This window comes from Anabrus simplex, chromosome 3, assembly GCF_040414725.1.
Source record: "Anabrus simplex isolate iqAnaSimp1 chromosome 3, ASM4041472v1, whole genome shotgun sequence".
NCBI lineage: Eukaryota > Metazoa > Arthropoda > Insecta > Orthoptera > Tettigoniidae > Anabrus > Anabrus simplex.
Genome location: NC_090267.1, coordinates 78229070 through 78252889, shown reverse-complemented (window position 1 = coordinate 78252889; position 23820 = coordinate 78229070). Strand labels below are relative to the sequence as shown.

Sequence of the window (23820 nt, the reverse complement as noted above, 5' to 3'; positions counted from 1 at the left end):
TCGACGTTAGTGATTGTTGAGAGCACAATGACAGCTTGACAGAATGTGGACAGGCTTTTCAATCCAGTGGTTGTCCCTCTGATGGCATGTTGCAAATGGGTTGTTTATGCAGGACTGTGCCCACTCTCACACTGTAGACATCTCCAGGGAAGCCCTCCAGAACATTGTGATTTTACAGTGGCCCACCCGGTCCCTTGCTGAATATGTACGGAACATGATGGGTAGATACCTGAACAACTCCCCTCAGCCACCCTGAACTGTTGACAAACTGACCCTTGCAGTGGAGCAAGCATGGTCTGCAACTTTGCAGGATGTGATCCAGGGCCTTATTGACTCAATACTGCACAGGAATCAGAAAAGTATTGCAGCTCAGTATGGGCACACCTTGTACTGATCTGCATCTACATGTTCATACAGGGGCACCTCAATGTGTTATCATAGCATCACTACCTTATACCTATCCACCATACACACTTGGGGTGTTGCAAGACCCTTTCACGGTGTTGCAATTTCAGTTTTCTTTCCTATACGTCTTATCTCTGAATATGTTTCATTTTTCTTATCTTGTACTGCAGATGTATGAAGAATATAGGAATGACAGGTCTCTTAGTGTCTAGAATATTATCAATCCTTATTTATTCTGTATGTTTTCTAATCAAAGTCTGGGGATCTAATGTGAACTTGTCTCTCTCTTGTTTTCAGGGCTCTAACTGGCAAGCACCCCGTAAGTACTCTACACTATACTTAGTATAACTCTATCACCCAGGATGAGTTCTTCAAACTCAGAAAATGTTACATGGTAAAATATTCTTCTTGCAGCCCAAGATCCAGGTTGCCTCCAAATATGAACGTCGTGTGGACACAAGATCGTACGATGACAAGAAGAAGCTGTTTGAAGGGGTACGTACTGATCATACTCATGTAATCTGGAGAAATAATTGAAATGTGCTTAGCACAATTCATATGTATAGCAGAAAAAATGTCTTCTCTAAGTGATTGATACAGCATCTTTTTGAAAACATAAACATTATGACCGCATCTTTTTGGAAATAAATTATATATTAGGAATCAGATGTTTTTTTTTCATAAAATTTTTGAGAGTATTTTGACAGAATTTTTGTTTATTGTTTTGATCTTAAGTCCAAGATTGGAGTCATCGAGGTCTCTTCTCTTGAACTAAAGACCTTGTACTTCTATTTCACTGCCATGTGTAGCAGTAGAAAATTGTGTTTGTATCTTGAAGTAGTTGCGCAGTAGAACTTTAATGCTATTTTTGCTATAATCTGCGCCTAAATCAATTTTTCTTTATTGTAGATTAAGCTACTTCATTAACCTCTTTACTTTAACATTGGGCTGTATGGAATGCTTTTAATTCTCTTTTTCTTCTTTGTGCAAGTCTTGCTCTTGTGATTGGTACCTTGATGGCTATTGTGAATACAAATTAGTTTCATGAAAATCAAATACATCTAACATGAATAATATACGATAGCTGGTATGAGCCATGCTTCAGGCTGACACCTGTCCTCACGTATAAAGCTGTTGCCAGTGTTATACTTACAGGAAGAACATGAGCAGACTCTAGGACATGCATGGCCACAAGTGGTTCCTGACCTTTGTGCAAACTGCAATAGATGATACTGCAGGAGATCAATGTTTATAACTCTTTCCTATAACAAATCTGAATAACAGCAGTCAGTGAAATGAAATGAAAATCCACAGCCTGTTTCCACTCATTAGACCGGGTTAGGAACAGAATGAAAACTTACACTTTTTTTAAAACATTTGTGTTGGTACATTTGATGGAGATTTATTCAAACATTTTTCAGTTTCTAAACACAACATGAAATTAAAATTATTTCTAGCTAAAATTTTGGCCCTGTTTGCCTCTACGTACTTGTGTGAGCATCTCTTTTCACAAAGAACTAATAAATGAAGATTGTTAACTGCCGATCAAGCCTCCGTAGCTCAGGCGGCAGCGCATCGGCCTCTCACCGCTGGGTTCCGTGGTTCAAATCCCGGTCACTCCATGTGAGATTTGTGCTGGACAAAGCGGAGGCGGGACAGGTTTTTGTCCGGGTACTCCGGTTTTCCCTGTCACTTTTAATTCCAGCAACACTCTCCACTATCATTTCATTTCAACTGTCACTCATTAATCATTGCCCCAGAGGAGTGCGACAGGTTTTGGCAGCCGGCACAATTCCTATCCTCTCCGCAAGATGGGGGCTTCATTCATTCCATCCTAGACTCGGTCACTGACTAGAAAACAGGTTGTAGTCTTCTCTTCTCTGTTAACTGCCCATCAGCATGGCCAATGGACTTGTATCCAAGTACCTGGGCGTTAGAAACAAAAAGAACCACACACACAGTCAACGTATGACTGATGAATATCTGTACGAGCAGCTTAAGGTAGCTTTAACTGATATAAAACCAAATTTTAATGAAATTATTTTAAATGTACAAGATTCATTAAAAGTTAAATCTTGAAATTTATTATTTGTTTACTGTATACATATAGACTACGCAGTAAAGGAATTCAAACAGGAGGTGGTGGTGGTGATTTTTATTTTAAGAGGAAGTACAACTAGGTAGTAATCCTCTCTGAACAAATTAGTGGAAAAGAAATTTAAAATAAAATAAATATATATTCTACAAAGGTATTTGGAAACGAAGTACAAAATAAAAATTAATTAGGCTGAAAAATTACTAACGAATCAAAAGGAAACGTGTGTTCCCTGAGTAACAGTATACTGTAATTTACATACCCTTGATTAATCCATTGTCGGACATGACGAGATCAACAGAAGTCGCGTCATCGGCTAGTATGCCCTCCAGTGTTTCCTGCAGGCCGAGGCTCCGTCTTAGGCCAGAGAGATTGGCGCACTCTGTGAGGATGTGGGCCACCACAAGAACGCACTGGGGGGTCTTAGCTCTTTAGGAGATAAGAGTGCGTGGATCGTCCATGATCTATCCTTAGCCTACACAATACTGTGGCCTCACTTCGTGAAGCCTGGAAAGAGGACCACCACACAGTATTTGTCTTCTTAATTGCTCTCAGCTTGTTGGGAGTTCAGATAGCTAGCCACGGAATTTGTAAAAGCAATCACAATCCGAAGAGAGGATATCAAAACTCTGTGATTTGCCAATTATATTGTTATTTTATCTGAATCTGCAGAAGATCTGGAGAAATTGCTGAATGCTATGGACACATTCTCGGAGAAGGAGTACAGTCCAAGATGAAAATAAATAAGTCTAAAACAAAGGCAACTGAGTGCAGTCAAAAGTCAGGTGACAAGAAATATTAGATTAGGAAATGAAGTCTTAAAGGAAGTAATGAATATTATTACTTGGGTAGTAAAATAACTAATGATAGCCAAAGTAAGGAAGATATAAAATGCAGACTAGCACAAGTAAGGAAGACCTTTCTTAAGAAAATAAATTTGCTCACTTCGAACATTGATATAGGAATTAGGGAGATGCGGTTGAAGACTTTCCTCTGGAGTGCAGCATTTTATGGAAGTAAAAGAAAGAAAGAAAATAGAAGCATTTGAAATGTGGTGTTACAGAAGAATGCTGAAGGTGAGATGGGTAGATTGAATTGTGAATGAAGAGATACTGAATTGAATTGGTGAGAGGAGATTGATTTGGCTAAATTTGAACAGAAGAAGAGAAACCCAGGACTTGTTCAGTTAATTTTTAAGGGAAGTATGTGCAGTAAGAACAGTAGGGGTAGACCAAGCAGATTAGAGCAGATGTAGTAGTTACGTAGAAATGAAAAGTTTATCACGGGATAGTGTGGCATGGAGTGCTGCATCAAACCAGTCTATGAACTGATGACCCAAACAACAACAACAACAACAACAACTGTAATCACTATTTGTCTAAGAATGTCACTGTGCTCATTGTCCATACTTCATAATACTCCAAGAAAGTTAGGCATACAACACTCTTATGGAAATCATCGAGTTTTACCTTCTTCCCTCGTGGTCAATGATTACCAGAAGTTAGGATTTGACTGCCACCCTTATCAACTGTTACACACTGTCTCACTTCTATTTACAGCCTTAGCAGGCACTCTTTACAACTTTTGATATCTTTCTTCTTTATGAAATTTTAAAATAATGCTTTTATGAAATTTCTGCTCTGTGAACGGATCACTACGCATTATTTCTCTAGAGGCATTTCCATTCTATAATGAACTACAATTCTGTTATCTAACATGAAATTAACACAAAGAAGCTGATTTCTAAGAGCATTTCGTTGCACATGAAACATGAGAACACTATACCTAAGACTTTACGAAGACATGACTGTACTGCGACAGAGTGCATCACTCGTTTACAGCAAGTAGTTCCTCTCGTTGCTACTGGTATCTGTAATAATCAAATTTAAACACATGCTTTTAAAAGAACATTCAGATCTTTTCTTGGTGAAACCACGAGACAGCCATCTTGGAACCATCACTGCCGTGGCGTTCCACACTGATAATGCAGGGTTATATCAGAAGTAGTACACCACAGTAGAAGTTGTGGCTGATGTCTTTCTTATTCCATCCACTCCATGGTAGAGAACACTCCCATGCTCTTTACAGACAGTCATATTTCTGTCTCCCTGTTCTGTCGGTGTGGAACGTCCTCTATGCTATTTCTTTGTGTAACTTGTGTGTTTGATGTCCTCACTGCAGGGTTGGGCTACATTGAGCTCAGAGATTAATGAGAAACAGTGGAAATCCAAATATGAAGTATTTACCAAGCGCAGCAAGTGTAAGTAAAGAGTATGACGTGCCCCCTCCCTGACCCACAACCCCTGCCAGAATGAGACGTGGCCTGAGTCTATGTACCTGCATATGTGGACACTTTGTTTCTATGTGTGTGTGTGTGTGATCCTTCTAATGACTGTCATCACAGTCAAGCAAGTGCTAATACAAAACTCTTGGTCTACCTTATTTTCTTAGTTAAATAAATGCTAATTGAATATTACACCAGTACTTTTAGTCTGATGACTAGCTCTTGTGTATATAATTGTAAGAAGGCATGTGGTTGATATTATTAGTATCATTATTACTGGTATATTAATTTACAATGCAATCATATTCTGTCACCTCCAACTGAAGGTCGCCTAATTCACTACGCTTAGAAAATAATTCATTTGGAATTGAAAAATGTTGTTGTTGAAGAGAAGCAAAGTAGAACTGTCAGATATACTGATGATTTTTAAGAATGTTAAAAGAGGATATGCTCACATCATTGACAAGAGTATGTCTTAGTCTAAATTGTTCACAAAATTCAGTGAACTTCTTAGTTACTGTTTCCCTGGCCCCAAAAAGTAACACTATAACTTGATAGTACGGCATGGTGGGATTGTCCATCATACATTTCTCCACAAGAACCTTAGCTGGTTGGTCCTCATTCATTTCCATTCTATGGTGAAGCTTGCTGGGATAGCAATGATGCCCATTCTCCTTGTGGATCCATTAACTGCCAATCTATGCACCTTGTCTGATTCATGAATTAAACAAAAGTTACAAATACATCATAAATAAAACAGTTTTTTTTTTAATGTGTGGACCTGACATCTATAGGGAAAGCACAGATCTAGATTTACACGTCCATGACTTCCAGCTATCATACCAACAGTTAGGAGGTTTTGGCAAGGTCCTCCTGATTATTGTGGTATGCACAAAGAGGGCATTCATTTGTGATGTTCCAAATGATCTGGAACTCTGCTCCACAATCACATTCAGGAGAGTTTTTAAAGTCCCACAGATCCAGCATGTAGGCACATCATTCACAGTTAAGGCAGAACCTGTTTAGAGATGTCCACATTCTTCTTGGATGAGATCAAAGCCAGTATCTATCTGAATTTTGAAGGGATTTCAGTCCATGCCTCCAAAGAACCATGGTATCTCTGTGTATGGGAAATCAACCCACATATAGAAAGCTAGGAACATTGAAATTATTTCCACTTCTCTCTCGTCCTACGCTGATGTGTCATTGTGCTTATCCTAATATGTGTTCGTTTTCTATATAATATGATGTTATTTGCACTTCTCCATTCCTTTCCATTACCTGTGTCCTTGCCATTTTCTCTAGTTCTTCCTAATCTAGTTTGATTTTATTGGCTGTATATTTGCCTTTATTTCACGATTGTCTATTGTACATTGCTAATAGTTATCAAATTAAAAGTACTGGCAATGTAGCACTGAGTAATGCACTTGTGACCGAATTTTACAGAATTACTAAACAAACTAACACTTCAAAATGTGTTTGCTCTAATGAATTGTGTGACTACTTGGTTCCTCTAGGGTTTAGCTGAACAATACAAAGAGTACAATGAGAAGCTGTGGAGTGATAAGTCGAGTGAATTCGACTCACGCCAGAAATGTAAGTGGGACACCAGCAATACAGCACTTTTTTTTAGCACTAGTACACATCTTTAAATAATTACTATTTTTGATAAAACTCTGTATTTTTACATGGATATTTTGTTTTCTTTTTTGACACTACCAAACTTCTTCATTTTTAATATCAGGGCAAGGTGAAGTGTTACAACTAAAAACTGTCTTCAGCCAAGCGTGTTTGTGTGTCTCTTGCACCCTTACTAATAAGACCTCCCAATTGTACAAAGTGTCCTGAAATATCTCATGTTTTGATTTGTTTTCACAGCCTGGAATATTAGATATCATAATATTTTGGGTTTATGTTTTCCTTACAAACAGCTGATAAATCTTTATGATGCATGAAGACTTTGCCAGGCCTGGTCCAAATGTATTTCATGCTCAGGGATGCTTAGTGCCCCCATCCATTTTTTTAACGGTTTTAGTCTGTTAACACAAAAATGTATTACTTGACTCACCATACTTGAAAATTCCATCCATGATCGAAGTTCACTCTTTGCAGCACAGAAAAAGTCCATCTTTTATGTCCTATCATGCACAGAATAAATTCAATTTTTGACAGAGAATGTGTCTATCATTTTGGTGATACAGGGTCCATTGGTAAAAATGAATACAAGCTAGTGAAAATATATTAACTGACATGAAAAGTGTAAACATTCTATCCAAATATTTTTCAAAGTCAGATGGTGCAATAATGAGCAGCGCACTCATCTGCCATTTTTGAGGTGAAATTGGAGCATAACTAGGGTACAGGACATGACAGCTTGCATCATGAGGTGTCATTTGTTTTGTTTATATGATATGTATCAACATGTGTAATAATACTTATGAAAAAACTTGTGTTTTTAAAATAGTGGTTTAATATCACACTAACACATTGTAGGTTTTGTACGATGCAAGGATGGGAAAGAGCTAGGATTGGGAAGGTAGCAGCTGTGGCCTTAATTAAAGTACAGTCCCAGCATCCACCTGGCATGAAAATGGGAAATTTCAGAAAACCATCTTCAGGGCTGCCAATGGTAGAATTCGAATCCACCATCTCTTGAATGCAAGCTCACAGGAAAGAACTTGTCAAGCTGAGTGAAAAATTGGAAATTTCATTCAGAATTTTGTGAAAATTTTCCAAAATGTTTCAATATCTTAATTTAAAGAAGATGCAAGCCTACTGAAAATGAAAACAAGCTGGCTGGGCATAAGAGGTGGTGGTGGTTGTTGTAAACAAGGTTGGGTTTACAAAAACACAACTTCTTTATTTGCTTCACATGTAAAATTACAATATTTACACTAACAAAACTGAAAGTTATCTCGAAGCAAAATGAACTATGAATTTGGAGAAGAGTCTGTCTTTTGTACACTATATACACGTTGGAGTATTCACATTCACTACTATCTCGGAAAGATAGTCCTTGTGACATGAAAAGTTATTGATAGTCGAAAACTATCAGAAGCACTGACGTAAATATCTCAGAGAATCCTTCCTTGTTGAAGTGTCTGAGTTCATTAACGTAAGTTCAATGGCTGAAGAGTTCCTACTTAGCGAAACTAAGTTGATAATGGGAGCTTGCATTAGCTAGGGAATGATAGTGGCATATAATGGTAAGACTGGACATGGACAGTGGAACAAGCAAGAGGAGCGGTGACCCGAGGTGAGACCTCTTACTGCCAGAAATTCAGTCCACCTGGCCGAAGCACATTTTCAAGAGGAGTAGCCTCCGTGCTCGACGCAGGGTGTATTCTGGAGCTGGACACCGGGGTCAGTGGGGCTTGGACAGGCTAGGAGCTCCTTTTTATAGCACACACAACGTTCCAGGCACGCGCACTGAGGGCTGTGCGTCGAGGCTCGAAGAATAACACACTGGCACGCGTGTAGCTGGCTGGCGGATCGAGAAGGGCGCGACGGACATACAACAGTGGTGATTATTGTTTTAAGAGGAAGTACAACTAGGCAACCATCCTCTATTAACACTAATCAGAGGGAAATTGAAAGGGGTCTGACACTTTGAAAAATTAAAGTATTTGCCAAAGAAAGACAAGGGCCACTATGGGCGTGAAAGTGAAAGACTCCCTAGGATTCGCCACCTAATACTGTTGGGGTCGAAAAGAACAAGAGTTGACCAAAGGAGGTCAGAGAGGATAGAAGAAAGTCAGGAGCCTGGCACAAGTAAGTGGAACCAATGCCAGGACTCAGCTAAGGGCCCCATGGTCACCAGCCCACACTCCCAAGGTAAGAGCCCCTGGGACCCCTTGTCGTTGCCTCTTACAATAGGCAAGGAATAGCATGGGTGCTATTCTACTGCACCCACCCACAAGGGAGCTGGGCGTAAAAGAGCCTGTGAACAACGTAAGAAAGTGTTCCAAGCCCAACAAAGTAGGTCTTAATTTTCTGCTCCCATCTAACCTATGGAGATAGATAAGTTTATTTTAATACCCTCATGCTGATAGAGATAAGAAATAGCCTGATTTCAAAATATTTGCAAGAGGAGAGACCACTCAGAAAGAAAAAAAATCTCTCTAAACATCAACTTTGCACATTAATTTATTTCTAACACCCACGTGACCTAAAAGACTTGCGGCTATAGCTTTGACACGGCCCTTGCACTTTCTTTTCTAATTAATAACACATCAGAACTTGTACATTATAACTGACAAATCTGATGAAATGAAAACCCTCGGCCTCTTTCCAGTCATTCAACCGTGTTAGGAGTGGAATGACTGAAGCTCCGTCTAGCGGTGAGGATAGGAATTGGGCCGGCTGCCGAAGCCTGTCGCACTCCGCTGGAGCAATGATTAATGACTGGCAGATGAAATGAAATGATATTGGAGAGTGCTGCTGGAATGAAAGATGACAGGGCAAACGGGAGTACCTGGAGAAAAACCTGTCCTCCCTCCGTTTTGTGTCCAGCACAAACCTCACACGGAGTGGTCAGGATTTGAACCATGGAACCCAGCGGTGAGAAGCCGACGCGCTGCCACCTGAGCTACAGAGGCTCTTACAAATCTGATATTAGGTTAAAATACTTTGTTTTAAGTTCTCATATCTGTTTAAATAAACAAAAACTGGGTGGTTAGTAACAACAACCACCAAGCAAATGTTGAAAAGCTTGAAATAGGTTGTCACTGATACTAACCACCATGCATGAAAGGATGGACAATTTTTAGGTGATTACGGCTGCTGACCTTCCTGCTGCAAAGAGTTAATGTAAACATTATTCTAGTTCAGTCCATTTAACCTCATTACAAATAGTTTAAGCACTTACATATTGTTACTTCCAAAATTTCACATTTACTTATTTCACACTCAAATGTTAAGATTTTTTAAAAAATTTACACTTTCATCACAATTACACAAAGTCAGACTACATTTATCTTCATACAGATTTCGATCCCTCACGTGCTTTCCACAAAAATATTAATCGTATAGGAGAGATCCAAATTTTTTAAAATTTCACTCTCACGTGAGATGTTTGCTAAAGCTGGCAAATGGCCATGTCTTATTGTAAAGTGCAGATATGATTTTATTAGTTTTATTGTATTGAAACTATATACTCCACTGAGAGAGAGCCTATAGTCAACAAATGCAGAAGATGCAATGGAAAGTATATGATACAGTAAATTAGTTACAGTAGTTAATTTTCTTCTATGAAATAACCTAATAAAGGTACTGAACAGCTAGAAATAATTTTAGCTGTAAAAATATCAATGTTTCATTACATTCAGAATACAAAAGTTATTTTTCAGTAAATTAGCACCCTGACCATGGTATGTCCATTAGACATTACTTCACTTTCTCATTTGAAACCTCAACTGTTTTCACTCTTTCTCTCCTAGCAATTATACCGTGATGTAGCAGGTCTGTTTGCATGCGTCTTCTTCACCTTTTCTGACTGAGGCCATCATCAGGGGTAACAGCTACTATTTGTATGTCTTCCTTGATCTGAACTACCATTTTTTAGTATGATCATGGGGCTGGGTGCCTCTCAGGTCATATCAGAGCGCCGCCTTTGCCACCCAATTTTCAACAAAATCTTTCCTTGGCTTCTGCCAGTTATTTCTGGGGTTGTTGCAGCTATCCTGTCTCATTCTGGGTTTTATCTGGATACATTGTCTAACAAGAACAAATCAACCAATGGTGTTACAGCCCTGACGGCCTTGGCCTACAAAGTGAGCACTGCTCAGCCTGAAAGCCTCTTAATAGTGGCTTTCAGGGCTGGCTGCTATCCCACAGTCAGATAGCTCCTCAATTGTTCTCACATTGACTGAGTGTTCATTGAACTAGCTCTTTGACCTGTGTAAAATTTCTTGACCTGGCCAGGAATTAAACCTGAACAAGGGACAGGTTGCAACCTCTGAACTGAGGGGTTACCGCTCTGCCTAATGCCATGTAATTTTTTGGGTGCAAAGTCCATCCGAGGATCCATCAGGATTTGAACCCTGACTGTCTGCATGGAAAACCACCAATCACACCCCAACTGGCTTTTCATTCTAATTTATTGGTGTCAAAACGTGGTGCAGGGGATGTGACCTAGTTTCACGGCTGGATGCTCAGTCTGATGCCAACCCCATGTGGAGGGATATGGCTCTGTAGTGTGCTGTGTATTGTATGTATATGAAGAGAAATCTATTAAGACTAACTAAACATCCAGTCTCTGAGCCAGAACAATTAACCCTACGCAGTTAAAATCCACGATCCGACTGGGAAAAGAACCTGAGCCCTTCTGAAACAAAGGCCCAGATGCTGACCATTCAGCCAAGAAGCCTGAGCACGTGCTAACTGTTTTAATATTATATTATTAGAACAACTTCTAAAGTAGCCCACCAAAGTCTTTTCAAAACATTAAGGTTATCAGCAGTTTCATAAACCCAAAAGACTCTTAACTCATATAATTAATGTCCATATTCCAAATAAATCCATTAACACAAGAAATACATGGTTGGTTGCCAAAATAATAATAATAATAATAATAATAATAATAATAATAATAATAATAATAATAATAATAATAATAATAATAATAATAATAATAATACATGGAACAAAAATATGACAAAATCAAATTAATCCCACAATTTAAATACTTCAGTAAAACAATACAGGAAAGCAGAACTAAAACAAATATCTAAAACAAAAATTTATTTCCAAACACAAAATGAAGACATTGTAATTTGGTTATTAAATCAGAATGTCACTATAGATCAGAAACACTAACTTTGAATAGAAAAGCAGACCAGAACTGCAAAATCATAAGGAAAATTTTAGGCCTAAAACTCGAAGATGAACAATACACACTCAGAAACAATCAGGAAATCAATACACAGATTAGAAAACACTGATTAAAGTTTTACAGGCATATCAAAAAAAGCAAAAGCTGTGTCAGTATTGGAGACGGTCACACTGAATGGTTCAATACAACCAAAGGAGTACATCAGGGAAGTGCCTTATCACCTCTTCTATTCATAGCAGTTATGGATACCATTTTAAAGGAACTAAAAAGAAAAGGTAAAAATCATCAGGCTCTGGTGTTTGCAGACGATGTGGCAACATGGGATGAAACAGAGGAGGGAGTGCAAAATAATCTGAATGCATGGTGTAAGAAGTTTGATGATTATGGAATGAAACTGAACCCATCAAAAACAGTAGTATTGGAAATCAGCAGGCATAATACAGAATGTAACATAAAAATACAGGACCACCAAGTTGAAGTAGTACAACAATTCAGATATTTAGGAAGTGTAATGGCTAGTAATAACAGAGCTGAGATAGAAATAACAAACATAGTAACCAAAGGCTCTAACTTTTACAGTATCATTAGACACCCACTATGGGGTGAGAAGGTCCCACAAAGAACAAAAATGACCCTGTAAAAGTCATATTTCATTCCCATCCTTACATATTCTCTGGAAACCTGCACACTAACATGAAAAGATTGTAGTGGAATTCAAGCCTGTGAAATGAAATTTCTTAGAACTGCCCTGCAAAAGACATGACTTGATCACGTGAAAAGTGATGAGATCCGATCTAACCTAGGTCTAAATGAATCGATGGAGGAAAGACTTAAGTCATCTAATCTTAAATGATTTGGGCATGTTAAACGAATGAATAACACAACGTTACCATGAGCTTATTTGGAAAAGAGAATAACAGGTAGAAGACGAGCTGGAAGACCCAAGAAGAAGATGGATGGACCAACTGAGAGAAGATGTGGAGAGAAGAGGATGGAATTGGGAATCTGTCATGGACAAGAAAATCATTTTGAATAGGCAATTTTGGAAGACGCTCGTTTTCAAACACCCTATCCGGCTCACTGGAAGGGAGAACCAATGATGATGATGATGATGATGATGATAAAAAAAGGAACGCTGACAGGCTCGCAAAATAAATAGATGATTTTTAGGAAAACAGACACTATGAAATGCATAAGAAAAATCAGAATAGATTTAAATTGGCAGGCACTTAAATTGAGGTACCACTGCAGAGGGCTTATACAGTGCACAGTGTCTCACAACGAACAACAAAGGCCTGATTGGAAAACTGGAGGGCAAACAAAGAAAAATCTTGGGCTCTGTCAAAGAAAATGGTGAATACAGAAGATTGTACAAGTAATAAGCAGATAAGGGACAACATTCACAAAAGAGGGATCATCTTTTATAGTCACAGGTCATGAGTGAACTCACAAAGATTGGCCACATGGATCATAAAATACTTTCAGGGCAAGAAAATCAAAGGGGCCTGATCAACTGTGGCAGAAAGAGATTTTGAAAAACTGGAGGTCATGTGTAATGACATCCAAAGTTATAAGTAGGAAAGACCAGACCAGAAGAAAGGGGCAATGAGGAGAAGTGCTGTGTAAATGTCAAAGCCTGAAGAAATAAACTGTGGTCCATAGCTGGCCAAAATGGGATGGATGAATCATACCTCAGTTTCCATATGCAGGCATTTTCGTTTTATGTCATTTGGGCTACTGCATGTCAATTTCAACATTACATTTTACTCAACAAGATGGCAGAGAAATGGATTTCTGTCGAGCAATCTATGGCTGTTTTAATTAATTTTGTTGGGTAAACACCAAGAGTGCCACCAGAGATCTTATACATGCCGACATCATGCAATATAAAGAAATTGGAAGTCTTTGAATTGTGCACTTTTTTTTTTTTTTGCTAGTGGTTTTACATTGCACCAACACAGATAGGTCTTATGGCGACGATGGGAGAGGAAAGGTCTAGGAGTTGGAAGGAAGCAGCCGTGGCCTTAATTAAGGTACAGCCCAAGCATTTGCCTAGTGTGAAAATGGGACACCACAGAAAACCACTATCTCCCAGATGCAAGCTCCTAGCCGCGCGCCTCTAACTGCATGGCCAACTCGCCCGGTGAATTGTGCATTGACAGGAGGATTCTGCGCTTGAGCCAAATGACCCAGATCCCAAGTGTAAAAGTTATCTTTACTAATGTAAACCTAACCTAACTTAACCCCATGGTACTACTGCCCTGAAGGGCCTTGGCCTACGAAGCGACCGCTGCTCAGCCCGAAGGCCTGCAGATTACGAGATGTCGTGTGGTCAGCACAACGAATCCTCTCCGCCATTATTCTTGGCTTTCTAGACCGGGACTACTATCTCATGGTAAGATAGCTCCTCAGTTCTAATCATGTAGGATGAGTGAACCTTGAACCAGCCCTCAGATCCAGGTAAAAATCCCTGACCTGGCCAGGAATTGAACCTGGGGCCTCTGGGTAAGAGGCACCACAGGGTCAGCACTAATATAAACAGTGCTCCATAATTTATCTAGACATAATATGGAGGTCAAGTTGTATTCATTTTGACTATTTAGTGATTAACTACAAAATTAAATGGGAGTATGCAGCAGTCAATTAACACAGTTTCAAGAGTGCATATGATTGTTTTGCCCTCACCGTCAATGGACATAAAACCAAGATCCTTGCTGAACCTGCCGCAGGGACTAACCTTTCAAAGTCCAAGGTCTCTCTCTCTCTCAGACATCATTCTGGAACAGGTAGATCACTTCTCATACCTTGGGAGCATCTTGCCTAAATGATGCACCACAGAAGAAGTTGTGGAAAACAGACTCCATGCTGCTCATTTGGTATTACCTAACAATTTATACCAAACTCATGGTGTATAAAGCAGTCGTTATATCGTTACTCTACATATCTGAAACTCGGACCCTGTGCCACCGTGACATCAAGAAACTTGAATGATTTCATCAGCAGAAACTTCATTCAGTCTTCAATACCAAATGGGAGAACCAAGTCTACAATCTTGCAGTTCTTAAGAAAGCATACATGAACAGTGTAGAAGCCTCTGTCATTGGCCATCAGCTTCAGTGGACTGGGCGTGTGTGCGATACCAGGCTTCCTTGCCAATTCCTTTATGGTGAACTTTCCTCAGGCACAAGCATTATAAAGACCAGCTTAAACAAACCGTGAAGGATAACAAACATCAACCCTCAAACCTGGGACACACTTGCCAAAGATCTCTCACTTTGATGCCAAACACTTTTACTGCCACTGAACTGTTTGAACAAGAACGTCAAAGGCATGAAGAGGTTAAATGACAGTTATGCATACTCCGTCAGATGCAGCCTCATCCTCCTCCATCCATGAATTGCAATCTGTGTGGATGCAGGTTTCACGCTAGAATTGGCTTGTTTGGTCATCAAAAATACAAACACTGAGTACTAGTGGAGTGTAAGTAGAAGAATTTGTATACTTGGAAATGAGTAGCAACCACCGGCAGTGACGACAAAATGAAATAAATAAGTAATGTATGAATATAAAACAATAGGTATTAATAACCTACACAGAATAAAACTTTCAACATGGAAACTTACTGCTTCATTTTTGCATTTAAAGGAAATACGTAGTGTTCATTAGAATAAGACAGTTATGTTGATTGTACAGTCTGTGGTCAAATGTGTTACTGAAGATGTTTCAGTGCGCTCTTATGATGAATTTATACTTCATGGGTAAAATAAAATTCACCCAGAAAATATTTACTGTAGGACTGACACAGGATTGACCCTGGTTAATGAACATCACAGAAGATGCTGGAAATAGCCTCACCTGAAGAAACAAAAAACTGAGAATCCAAAACTCCTCTGACTCCACTTCACTCAGAAACCACCGGCAAAACTCAATACGCAAAGTTTTATCTGGACACTTCAATGCATGCACAACAGAAAATTTGTAAAAATACAGAAGCAGGTCCTTTTTGATAACGTTTCAACACGACGATCTCTTAATTCCCACATGCGCAGATAAACGGCATTGAGATTTTGTCGGACTTCGTTCCAGACTTTCTTTCATTCGAGCAATGTTTTCTGGATTTGAACTCTTAGGATAGTTATGGTTTTCATTTGCTACAGAGCCCTTTTCACACCATTTTGCATTGCAGATGTTGCGAGAGGTTTTGCCAAAACACTTCCAGCCTTCAGCTCTTGTGCAAACAGTTCTGCTCAGGGCTTTCAATGAATCGTGCTTTGCACAACACTCGACAGTGAACACGCGCTGTTTTATCATGAGCACCATTTTGTGTTGCTTGCAATTGGTCACTAAACATGTCTGCTCCTCTCTCTCACTCACACTGACACAGTGAAATATTCAGGAGATGCGCACGTGCAGACATGTGACAGCAATCGATTGGTGCATCGAAATCATAGTTTCCAGCATTTTCTGTGATAGGCAGTTCTCCTGTTCATTAAGTGTCAATACCGTCTCAGTCTCAGTTTCATTTTGTCCACCTGTATAACATAAAGTGCATGTAGGTGTGATAATACGAAAACAATAATGCTGTGGCTATAGACAGCTGTTGACTGGTTGTCGTTCCTGATATTCTTACACTGGATTGGTCGTTGGAGCCATGAGCTAAATACTCCTATAATGACACAGAGAAGGATAATCTGAATGCAATGAAGATCACGAAACTGCTACAGTATATCCAGGATACTTGATGCTATTACAGCTGATCCTTCAAGGGAATGTACAAGGCAGACAAACACAGGTCAGAAGATGTACATCCTGGCTGGAAAACTTGAAAACATGGTAGAACTGTACCACCAGCCTGCAACATCTGAAGCTTCTAAGAGGAGGAGATGACACATGGTAGGTGATGTTTACTTGTTTTGAGAAGAAGTACAAAAGAGCATCCATCCTCTCTTAACAATAATCAGACACAAATGTGGAAGAAATCTGACATTTCAAAAAAATGGCATCAGTGAAAGAAAGGGAAGGGAACAACCACAGAAAGCCTCGCCACTGGAGTTGGAAGAGAAGAACAGCTGACCTAGGGAGATGGGATAGAAAAGATGAGAGTGAGGCACAGTAAATAAAAGTGATGCTAGACTCTGCTATAGGCCCTGTGGATGCTCCCAACTTTACAGCCCCCTTGGATCCTCTGTTAGTTTCCTCTTACAGCAAGCAGGAACTGCCCTTCCCACAGGGGGTAGGAGATGGCACACTGACAACTAATCCCAAGTAGGTACTAGACTCTTCTCCAGGACATTTAGTTTGGCAACCAAAACAAACAAACAAACAAACAAACAAACAAACAAACCCCATGGCGCAACAGCCTCGAAGGGCCATGGCCAACCAAGCGACCGCTGCTAAGCCCAAAGGCCTGGAGATTACGAGGTATCGTGTGGTCAGCACAATGCATCCTCTCGGCCCTTATTCTTGGCTTTCTAGACAGGGGCCGCCATCTCACCGTCACATGGCTCCTCAATTGTAATAACGTAGGCTGAGTAGACCTCGAACCAGCCCTCAGATACAGGTAAAAATCCCTGACCTGGCCGGGAATCGAACCCGGGGCCTCCGGATAAGAGGCAGGCACACTACCTCTACTATAATCTATCAGCTTCATTGTCCATATTGATAGTTTGAACACACAAGTATAAAGAATGAAAGTTTTCCACCTAATCAATACTAGTGTCTAAAATATTTCAATCACATTAAAACACAGTACTGGTTTAGACCTGTTAATTAGGTCATCGTCACCTGCTGATGAACCTGCTTATTGAATAATAATTGTACACTGTAAAACATTACTTAAGACTAAACATGAATGCCACATATTCCAATAAAATATAATGCTATAATTGTATAACTGTACCCTGTTTTATATTTTAACATTATAGCATTATATTTTACTGGAATATGTGGCATTCATGTTTAGTCTAAGTAATGTTTTACAATGTATAAGCAGGTTCATCAGCAGGTGACGATGACCTAATTAACAGGTTGAAACTGGTACTGTGTTTTAATGTGATCGAAATATTTTAGACACTTTATATAATAAAGTATTGATTAAGTGGAAAACAATAATTTTTTATACTTGTGTACACAACCCCTACACCGTGGGGCCGGCAGTTTGGCAACCACCTATGCTTTAATTATTAACACACTTCAGATATTGTGGTAAGTCAAGTGTACATCATGGTGTTCAAATTCATAATTGCATGTTTCCTTTCTTTGTCATATTAATTGTATTGTGTTTCACAATGATAGGTACAACATGCAGGAGTGAGTACAAGATAATTAGACAAGCAGATAAGTCCTAGTAAACATAGTTTGGAAAACCAGCATTTTCTGAGATATGACAGAATCACATTTGCCGCGATTACAGCTTTGTTAATACTGTGTGTTCTAGATATCAGGCTCCACACTGGATGTCAACAGTGTCTTGCATTTGAAGCAGTTGTCATGGTATTACCTATGTTTTCTAACAAATAGATGACTAATATTCATTTCATGTAAGTATGTGTCAATGGGAGGAAGCATGATCGTACCATGAAGCTTCACAGAATACAGCTATGGTGTTGCTAAGCCACAGAGCTTGTGGAAGCTTGTGCATAAGAACTCACAAATGTTCACGTGAAAGTGCACTGATACTCCATCATGTAAGCTGCCTTTCCCCAAGATGCACAGCATCCAAAAGTTTGCATCCATGTGACATGAAAAGAAAGTACATATGGCCATTAAGTCTGCCAGATAAGATATGTCTGCCTTCTCTTCATTAGAAAACATGTGAGATACTCGGACAACCACATTACATGCTGCTACAGGGGCAAGGCTCTGTCAACATAGAACATAAACAACATTGTAACATTTGCAAGGATGGGTTGATTTATTAGGACGTTCCTTCTGGGTGTTTTAATTGTCCTATACTCACTTCTGTAGTCTGTACCAGTACCTATAATTCTAAAACACCCTGCATAATTAACTGTTAGTGACTTTCTTTTCACACCAAGGACGATACTACTGTAATTCTCTTTCACTCATCATTAAAAACTGAGCTAAACCTCATGACTTCATTATTTTAAGTAATGAATGTTCATATATTCAATGGAGTATTACTTGTAGTGTTATTCTATTAGAAGGCCTTACAAACTTCTGCAGCATATTCCAAAACCCACCATTGGGCTTTTGCTTTTTTATTCAAATGAGTCAGAGTTTCTTTTAGACTTGCATCAAGTGTCGTTATCTAGTCATCATTGGGTATGTAAACTATTCAGATTTATGAACCTTCCTCAGGATAGAGCTAGCCTAGTTCATCACAAGATCAATGTGAATAATCCCAGTGTAGTTGTTTTTACTAAAGTTTACATATCAATTCATGGGAATTAAAATTAGTGGGTATTTTATAATTGGAGATTATTATTATTATTATGTGAGATTTTATAGTTCAAGTTAAACAACTGTATTGAGACACAGAGATGTGTACAAATTCAAGGAGCAAAGTCAAGCTGTTTGAAAACCAAGAGCAGAGTCCAACAAGCAAGTTGCCTGTCATCACTTCTCATTATAATGGATGAGGTTATACAAGCAGTAAAAGGAAAGGATCAGACAACAAATATGCTTGTTTTTGTCAATGATTTCTCTGGTGCGAGACAAGGAGAATTTGAAAAAAATGTGACTGATCATCAGCAAAATAAAACAGTTAGGTGGTGATGAATTGAAATCCTGAAGCAGTCCATCTGTGAGTACAAAATGAAGATGTTCCATAGAAGGTAAATTGGGTGAAAAACAAATATATTTTTACCTCGAGGCGTTTAGGCATTAGTCGGGCACGTAGGACTCCAGCAACCTGCTGCCACTTCATCCTTGATGTGTTGACCTTGTTATGGATATCTGGGAGAATACCTCAGTCATAACTAATGACTGAACCAAGGTGGTGGTGGTGGTGATTATTGTTTTGAGAGGAAGTACAACTAGACAACCATCCTCTATTAACATTAATCAAACAGAAAAAATGGAAGGGGTCCAACACTTCAAAAAATGAAGGTAATAGCCAAAGAAAGATAAGGGCCATGAAAGATGTGAAAATTAAAGATTCCGTAGGCCTCATAATCAAGACAGTTGGGGTTGGAAAAGAACAAGATTTCACCAAGGGAGGTCGGATAGCATAGGTGAAAGTGAGAAGCCCGGCACAAGTAAGTGGAAGCAATGCCGGGACTCAGCTATGGACCTCGTGGTTGTCAACTCATGCCCTCAAATTAAGAGTCCCTGGAGCGCGTGTTTGTCACCTCTTATGACAGGCAGGGGATACCATGGATGTTATTCTACTGTCCATCATCCACAGGGGCAACTGAACCAAAGTACGTAAACATTCTTGTCTTCTTGAGTTCTTCATCGATACTGATAGTGTTGTTTGTCTCGAGTTCTCATTTTTCTAGAATCCTAATTAATGATACTTTCAAAAGTTCTTATGCACTTATTTCTGATTTTGCTATAATATTTTCAATAACATTTGTATAATTTTATTATACTTTCAGTTACATCTTTTCTGGCAGAGAGGCCAGACACATACAATACATGGCATTAAAAAGGTAAAAAAGAATCATTCTCTCATATCCTCACTGACTGATATAATGCAAATATTTACTCAGCAAGAGGAAGACAATAAAAACAAAAATCCATTTATTCTACAGGTGTGCCTCTTCTTTGGGCTATAAAAAACAGAATGCATGTATATAAGTGATCTAACCATCAGATTTGAGACTGATGCTACACAACCAGTAGAAGTCAACAAAGAGGGAAATAACAGATACAATCCATGTATCCCCTATTATCTTTATAAATATCATCAAGAACCACAAAGTTGTGGTACTTATGGTTGGAGCCAGAGGCACGATTACATCTCTATTTGTCGGCTTCTGGAAGACACTCAGAATAAACAAGTATGTCATCCACGACGTTGCCTTCGCAGGATTGAAGGGATCTACCAGGCTAATGAGACATCATGTACATTCATCCTCATGTTAATGCCCTCAATGCACCACAAATCACAAATCTTTCTGTTTGATATTTATATTTCACTTTTTTTATTCATAACTACTGAACGCTATTAACGTTTAAACTTGCTGTAGCATTCTGGATCCTTGTGGTCACCTGTAATGTCTACAATTCTGTAGGTGCATGAGAATCATTCTCTTACCCCTTTCCTGGACAAATTATTTAAGAAATTAATGTTTAGAAACCAAACATGTTTTTGTAGTTATGGGAGATTAAGGAATGGGTAACTATAATTTTCATCATTTTTCAAATGCTAGAACCATGAACAAAATATGTGGGAACTAAACATCCCAATGGCTGTCAGCATGCCTAAGTGACATAAATTTGGGAACTGTACTTCCCAGTAATCAAACACTTGTAAACTCACAGAATATGAATACATTGTATACTACAGAAAAGTACAAGTAATTTACACAGCTCTAACCAACATTTCAGGTAGAAAAAAGGGGTGTACAAAGCTTCCAATATTTCTTCAAGTGAAAGATGTTCCACTAAAAAGTAAAGTAAACTCGTGTCCTCATCCCGAGGTGGTGCAGCTCTTTTCAGGCACACCCCCCAATGGAGGTGAGCTGCATGTACCATTTCAACCACATGACAGCCCTCCTGCCAGTTTTAAATTTCTGGCAATACCAGGAATTGAACCCGGGGCCCCAAGGATGACAGCTAATAACACTAGCCGTTACGCTACGGAGGCAGACAGATGTTCCATTGATATAGACTGCAAACAGTAGTGTAGCTGGGATTGGCCGATTGGGGCGGGGGTTATAGGTAGTTGCAAAATGATGACAGAACATAATGAAGGTGTTGTGCGCGCATGCATGAGTGTCATTATAAGGACACTGATATAAGTGAATTATGTTGCAGTACACTACAAAATCTTACATTAAAACACAGAACAAGAACAATATGATCAAGGTCAGCAGTTTTACAGCGAATTACAACCTAAAATCCAACTTTCGAGGCTTCTTATAAAATAGATTCAAGAGATCTCTTGGTTTTATACTGTAGTTATGTCCCTGTGAAAGTTCAAAAGAGCCAACATATTGAGTTGACTTTCACTTGTTTATTGTCAGTTTTTGTTTATTTTCTTTTGTAAAAATTCCATGGAAGGGGGGGGGGATTAACTCCCATTAATTCCCCCTCCCCTTAGCTAGGCCCCTGACAACGAAAGAAAACAAAGAGTTTATAAACAAACTGTACGGTAGCCTTTAAGTTTATAACTCAACTATATGTGTCTGTAATATTCAGAACAACATTAGTAATAACACTGTAACTTAATAAAAAATTCTGGAGATTAGTTATGGCAATGTGAAGAACATGGATTGCTGTGTCTTACCACTACATAAATCCTATTTATTTAACCCATACTGCAACTTAAAATGTGCTCAATCTATAACTGAAGCACTACAGAAGAGTTTAGACTTACTTATATCCATCTTTATGGTGCAGAAAAACCACTTCACTTCCCAAACGTGCGTGTGCCTGTCGTTCTTTACAGTACACATCATAAACAAACACATCCACCTACCTAGAAACTCCAAATAATGAGAGCAGAATTTTTTCTAGATTTTCTGATGTCTACACCAGGTAGCAGCACAAATCAAATGTGGCAACTGGGTCACCCATTGACCAAACAGTAGACAAAAGGTAGAGGGAATTATACCACCCACTGGCCATGAAAGGGTTACACAGTGAAACCTAAAGAACTCCAATGAGACAATCAATCAATAAACTAAATATGAATATATGAGCACTCATTTTGGTATATAAGTCACAGAAATACTTTCCTTTTCTAATAATTTGCATGGTGTGTCTCAATAGCCAAGCTGCCCAAGTGGTTCGGTGAGCGACCTGGCAAGAAGAAGGGCGACCCCGAGAGCCCCGAGGAAGAGGAAGTGAAGGCTGCGGGAGTTGATGACGACCTTGATGAGCCCTTGTATGAACCTGAGCCAGAACCCGAAGAGGAGGTTGTAGAGGAAGAAGAGGAGGAAGAAGAAGAAGAGGAGGAGGAAGAGGAAGAAGAAGAAGAGGAGGAAGAATAAGCTGGTGAGTACGGTAACTTCTGTATATATACCTACCTGGTGCCTGCAGGGCTGTATAGTAATAATAATAATTATTATTTTGTGTGGCTACTTCCTAGCCTTGTAATGCAGACCCTCCGGAGAGGATGGGCGGCATCTGCCATGTATGGGAACTGTGCGTTTTTGTAGTGGAGGATAGTGTTGTATGTAGTGTGAGAGTTGCAGAAATTTTGGTGACAGTACAAACAAACACCCAGTCCACCAAACAAGGGAAATAACCACTAAGGTTAAAATCTCCAATCTAGCCGGGAACTGAACCCGGGGCCCTCTGAACCAAAGGCAACTATGCTGACCATTCAGCCAAGGAGCCAGACATAATAATAGTGGTGGTGGTGAAACAATCAACTAAATTGCAAACCAATTTTGATGTTTTAATTGCACTGCATCTTGCAGCAAAGCAGGGATTACCTTGCAATTAAATGAAAAATCACAGAAACATTGTCAGGGTAGAGTAAAAACCCACCATTTCCTGAATACAAGCTGACAGCTACATGACATTTATCAGAACACTACTAGCATGATATTAAAACTAACACAGAGTGTAGCATATGTGATGAGATCACCACATGATGTGTCATAAGTTTTACCACTTGACTAAACCAGACTTTTAAAGTGTGTGTTAGTGCTAGGCTGTTATGTACACAGGTACATGGCACACAAACCATGTGGAGCGTGGTGCAAAATGACAGCACAACACTATCATTATTTGACAAGTAGAGTGACCAACTCTCAGCCAAGAACTTAAGGGAGATCTAGTTGCGACAAAAACTGTGTGTGGTGACATGCCAAAAATGCTTATAAAATGGATGATACGGAAAAACTATGAAATTAATATGTATATAATATACAGGTCACAATATTAGAAAATCAAGTATTTATTCATTGGCATTTTTCTTACTATGAACCTACTTATTTTTTATTTACTTTTTGCTATTGTCTTTACGTCGCACTGACACAGATAGTCTTATGGCGACGATGGGATAAAAAAGGCCTAGGAATTGGAAGGAAGCAGCCATGGTCTTAATTAAGGTACAGCCCCAGC

General features: G+C 39.1%; 1 protein-coding gene across 1 annotated transcript in view; it reads left to right on the top strand.

Moving 5' to 3' along the window:
• up (Troponin T, skeletal muscle) overlaps positions 1 to 23820 on the top strand; it is a 49677-nt gene that overhangs the window by 24201 nt on the left and 1656 nt on the right. The window contains exons 11-14 of the mRNA XM_068226797.1: positions 703 to 724; positions 820 to 900; positions 4682 to 4760; positions 22519 to 22743. Of these exons, the coding sequence (XP_068082898.1) occupies positions 703 to 724; positions 820 to 900; positions 4682 to 4760; positions 22519 to 22739 (403 nt within the window). The 3' untranslated portion in view covers positions 22740 to 22743. The remainder of the gene's footprint in view (positions 1 to 702; positions 725 to 819; positions 901 to 4681; positions 4761 to 22518; positions 22744 to 23820) is intronic.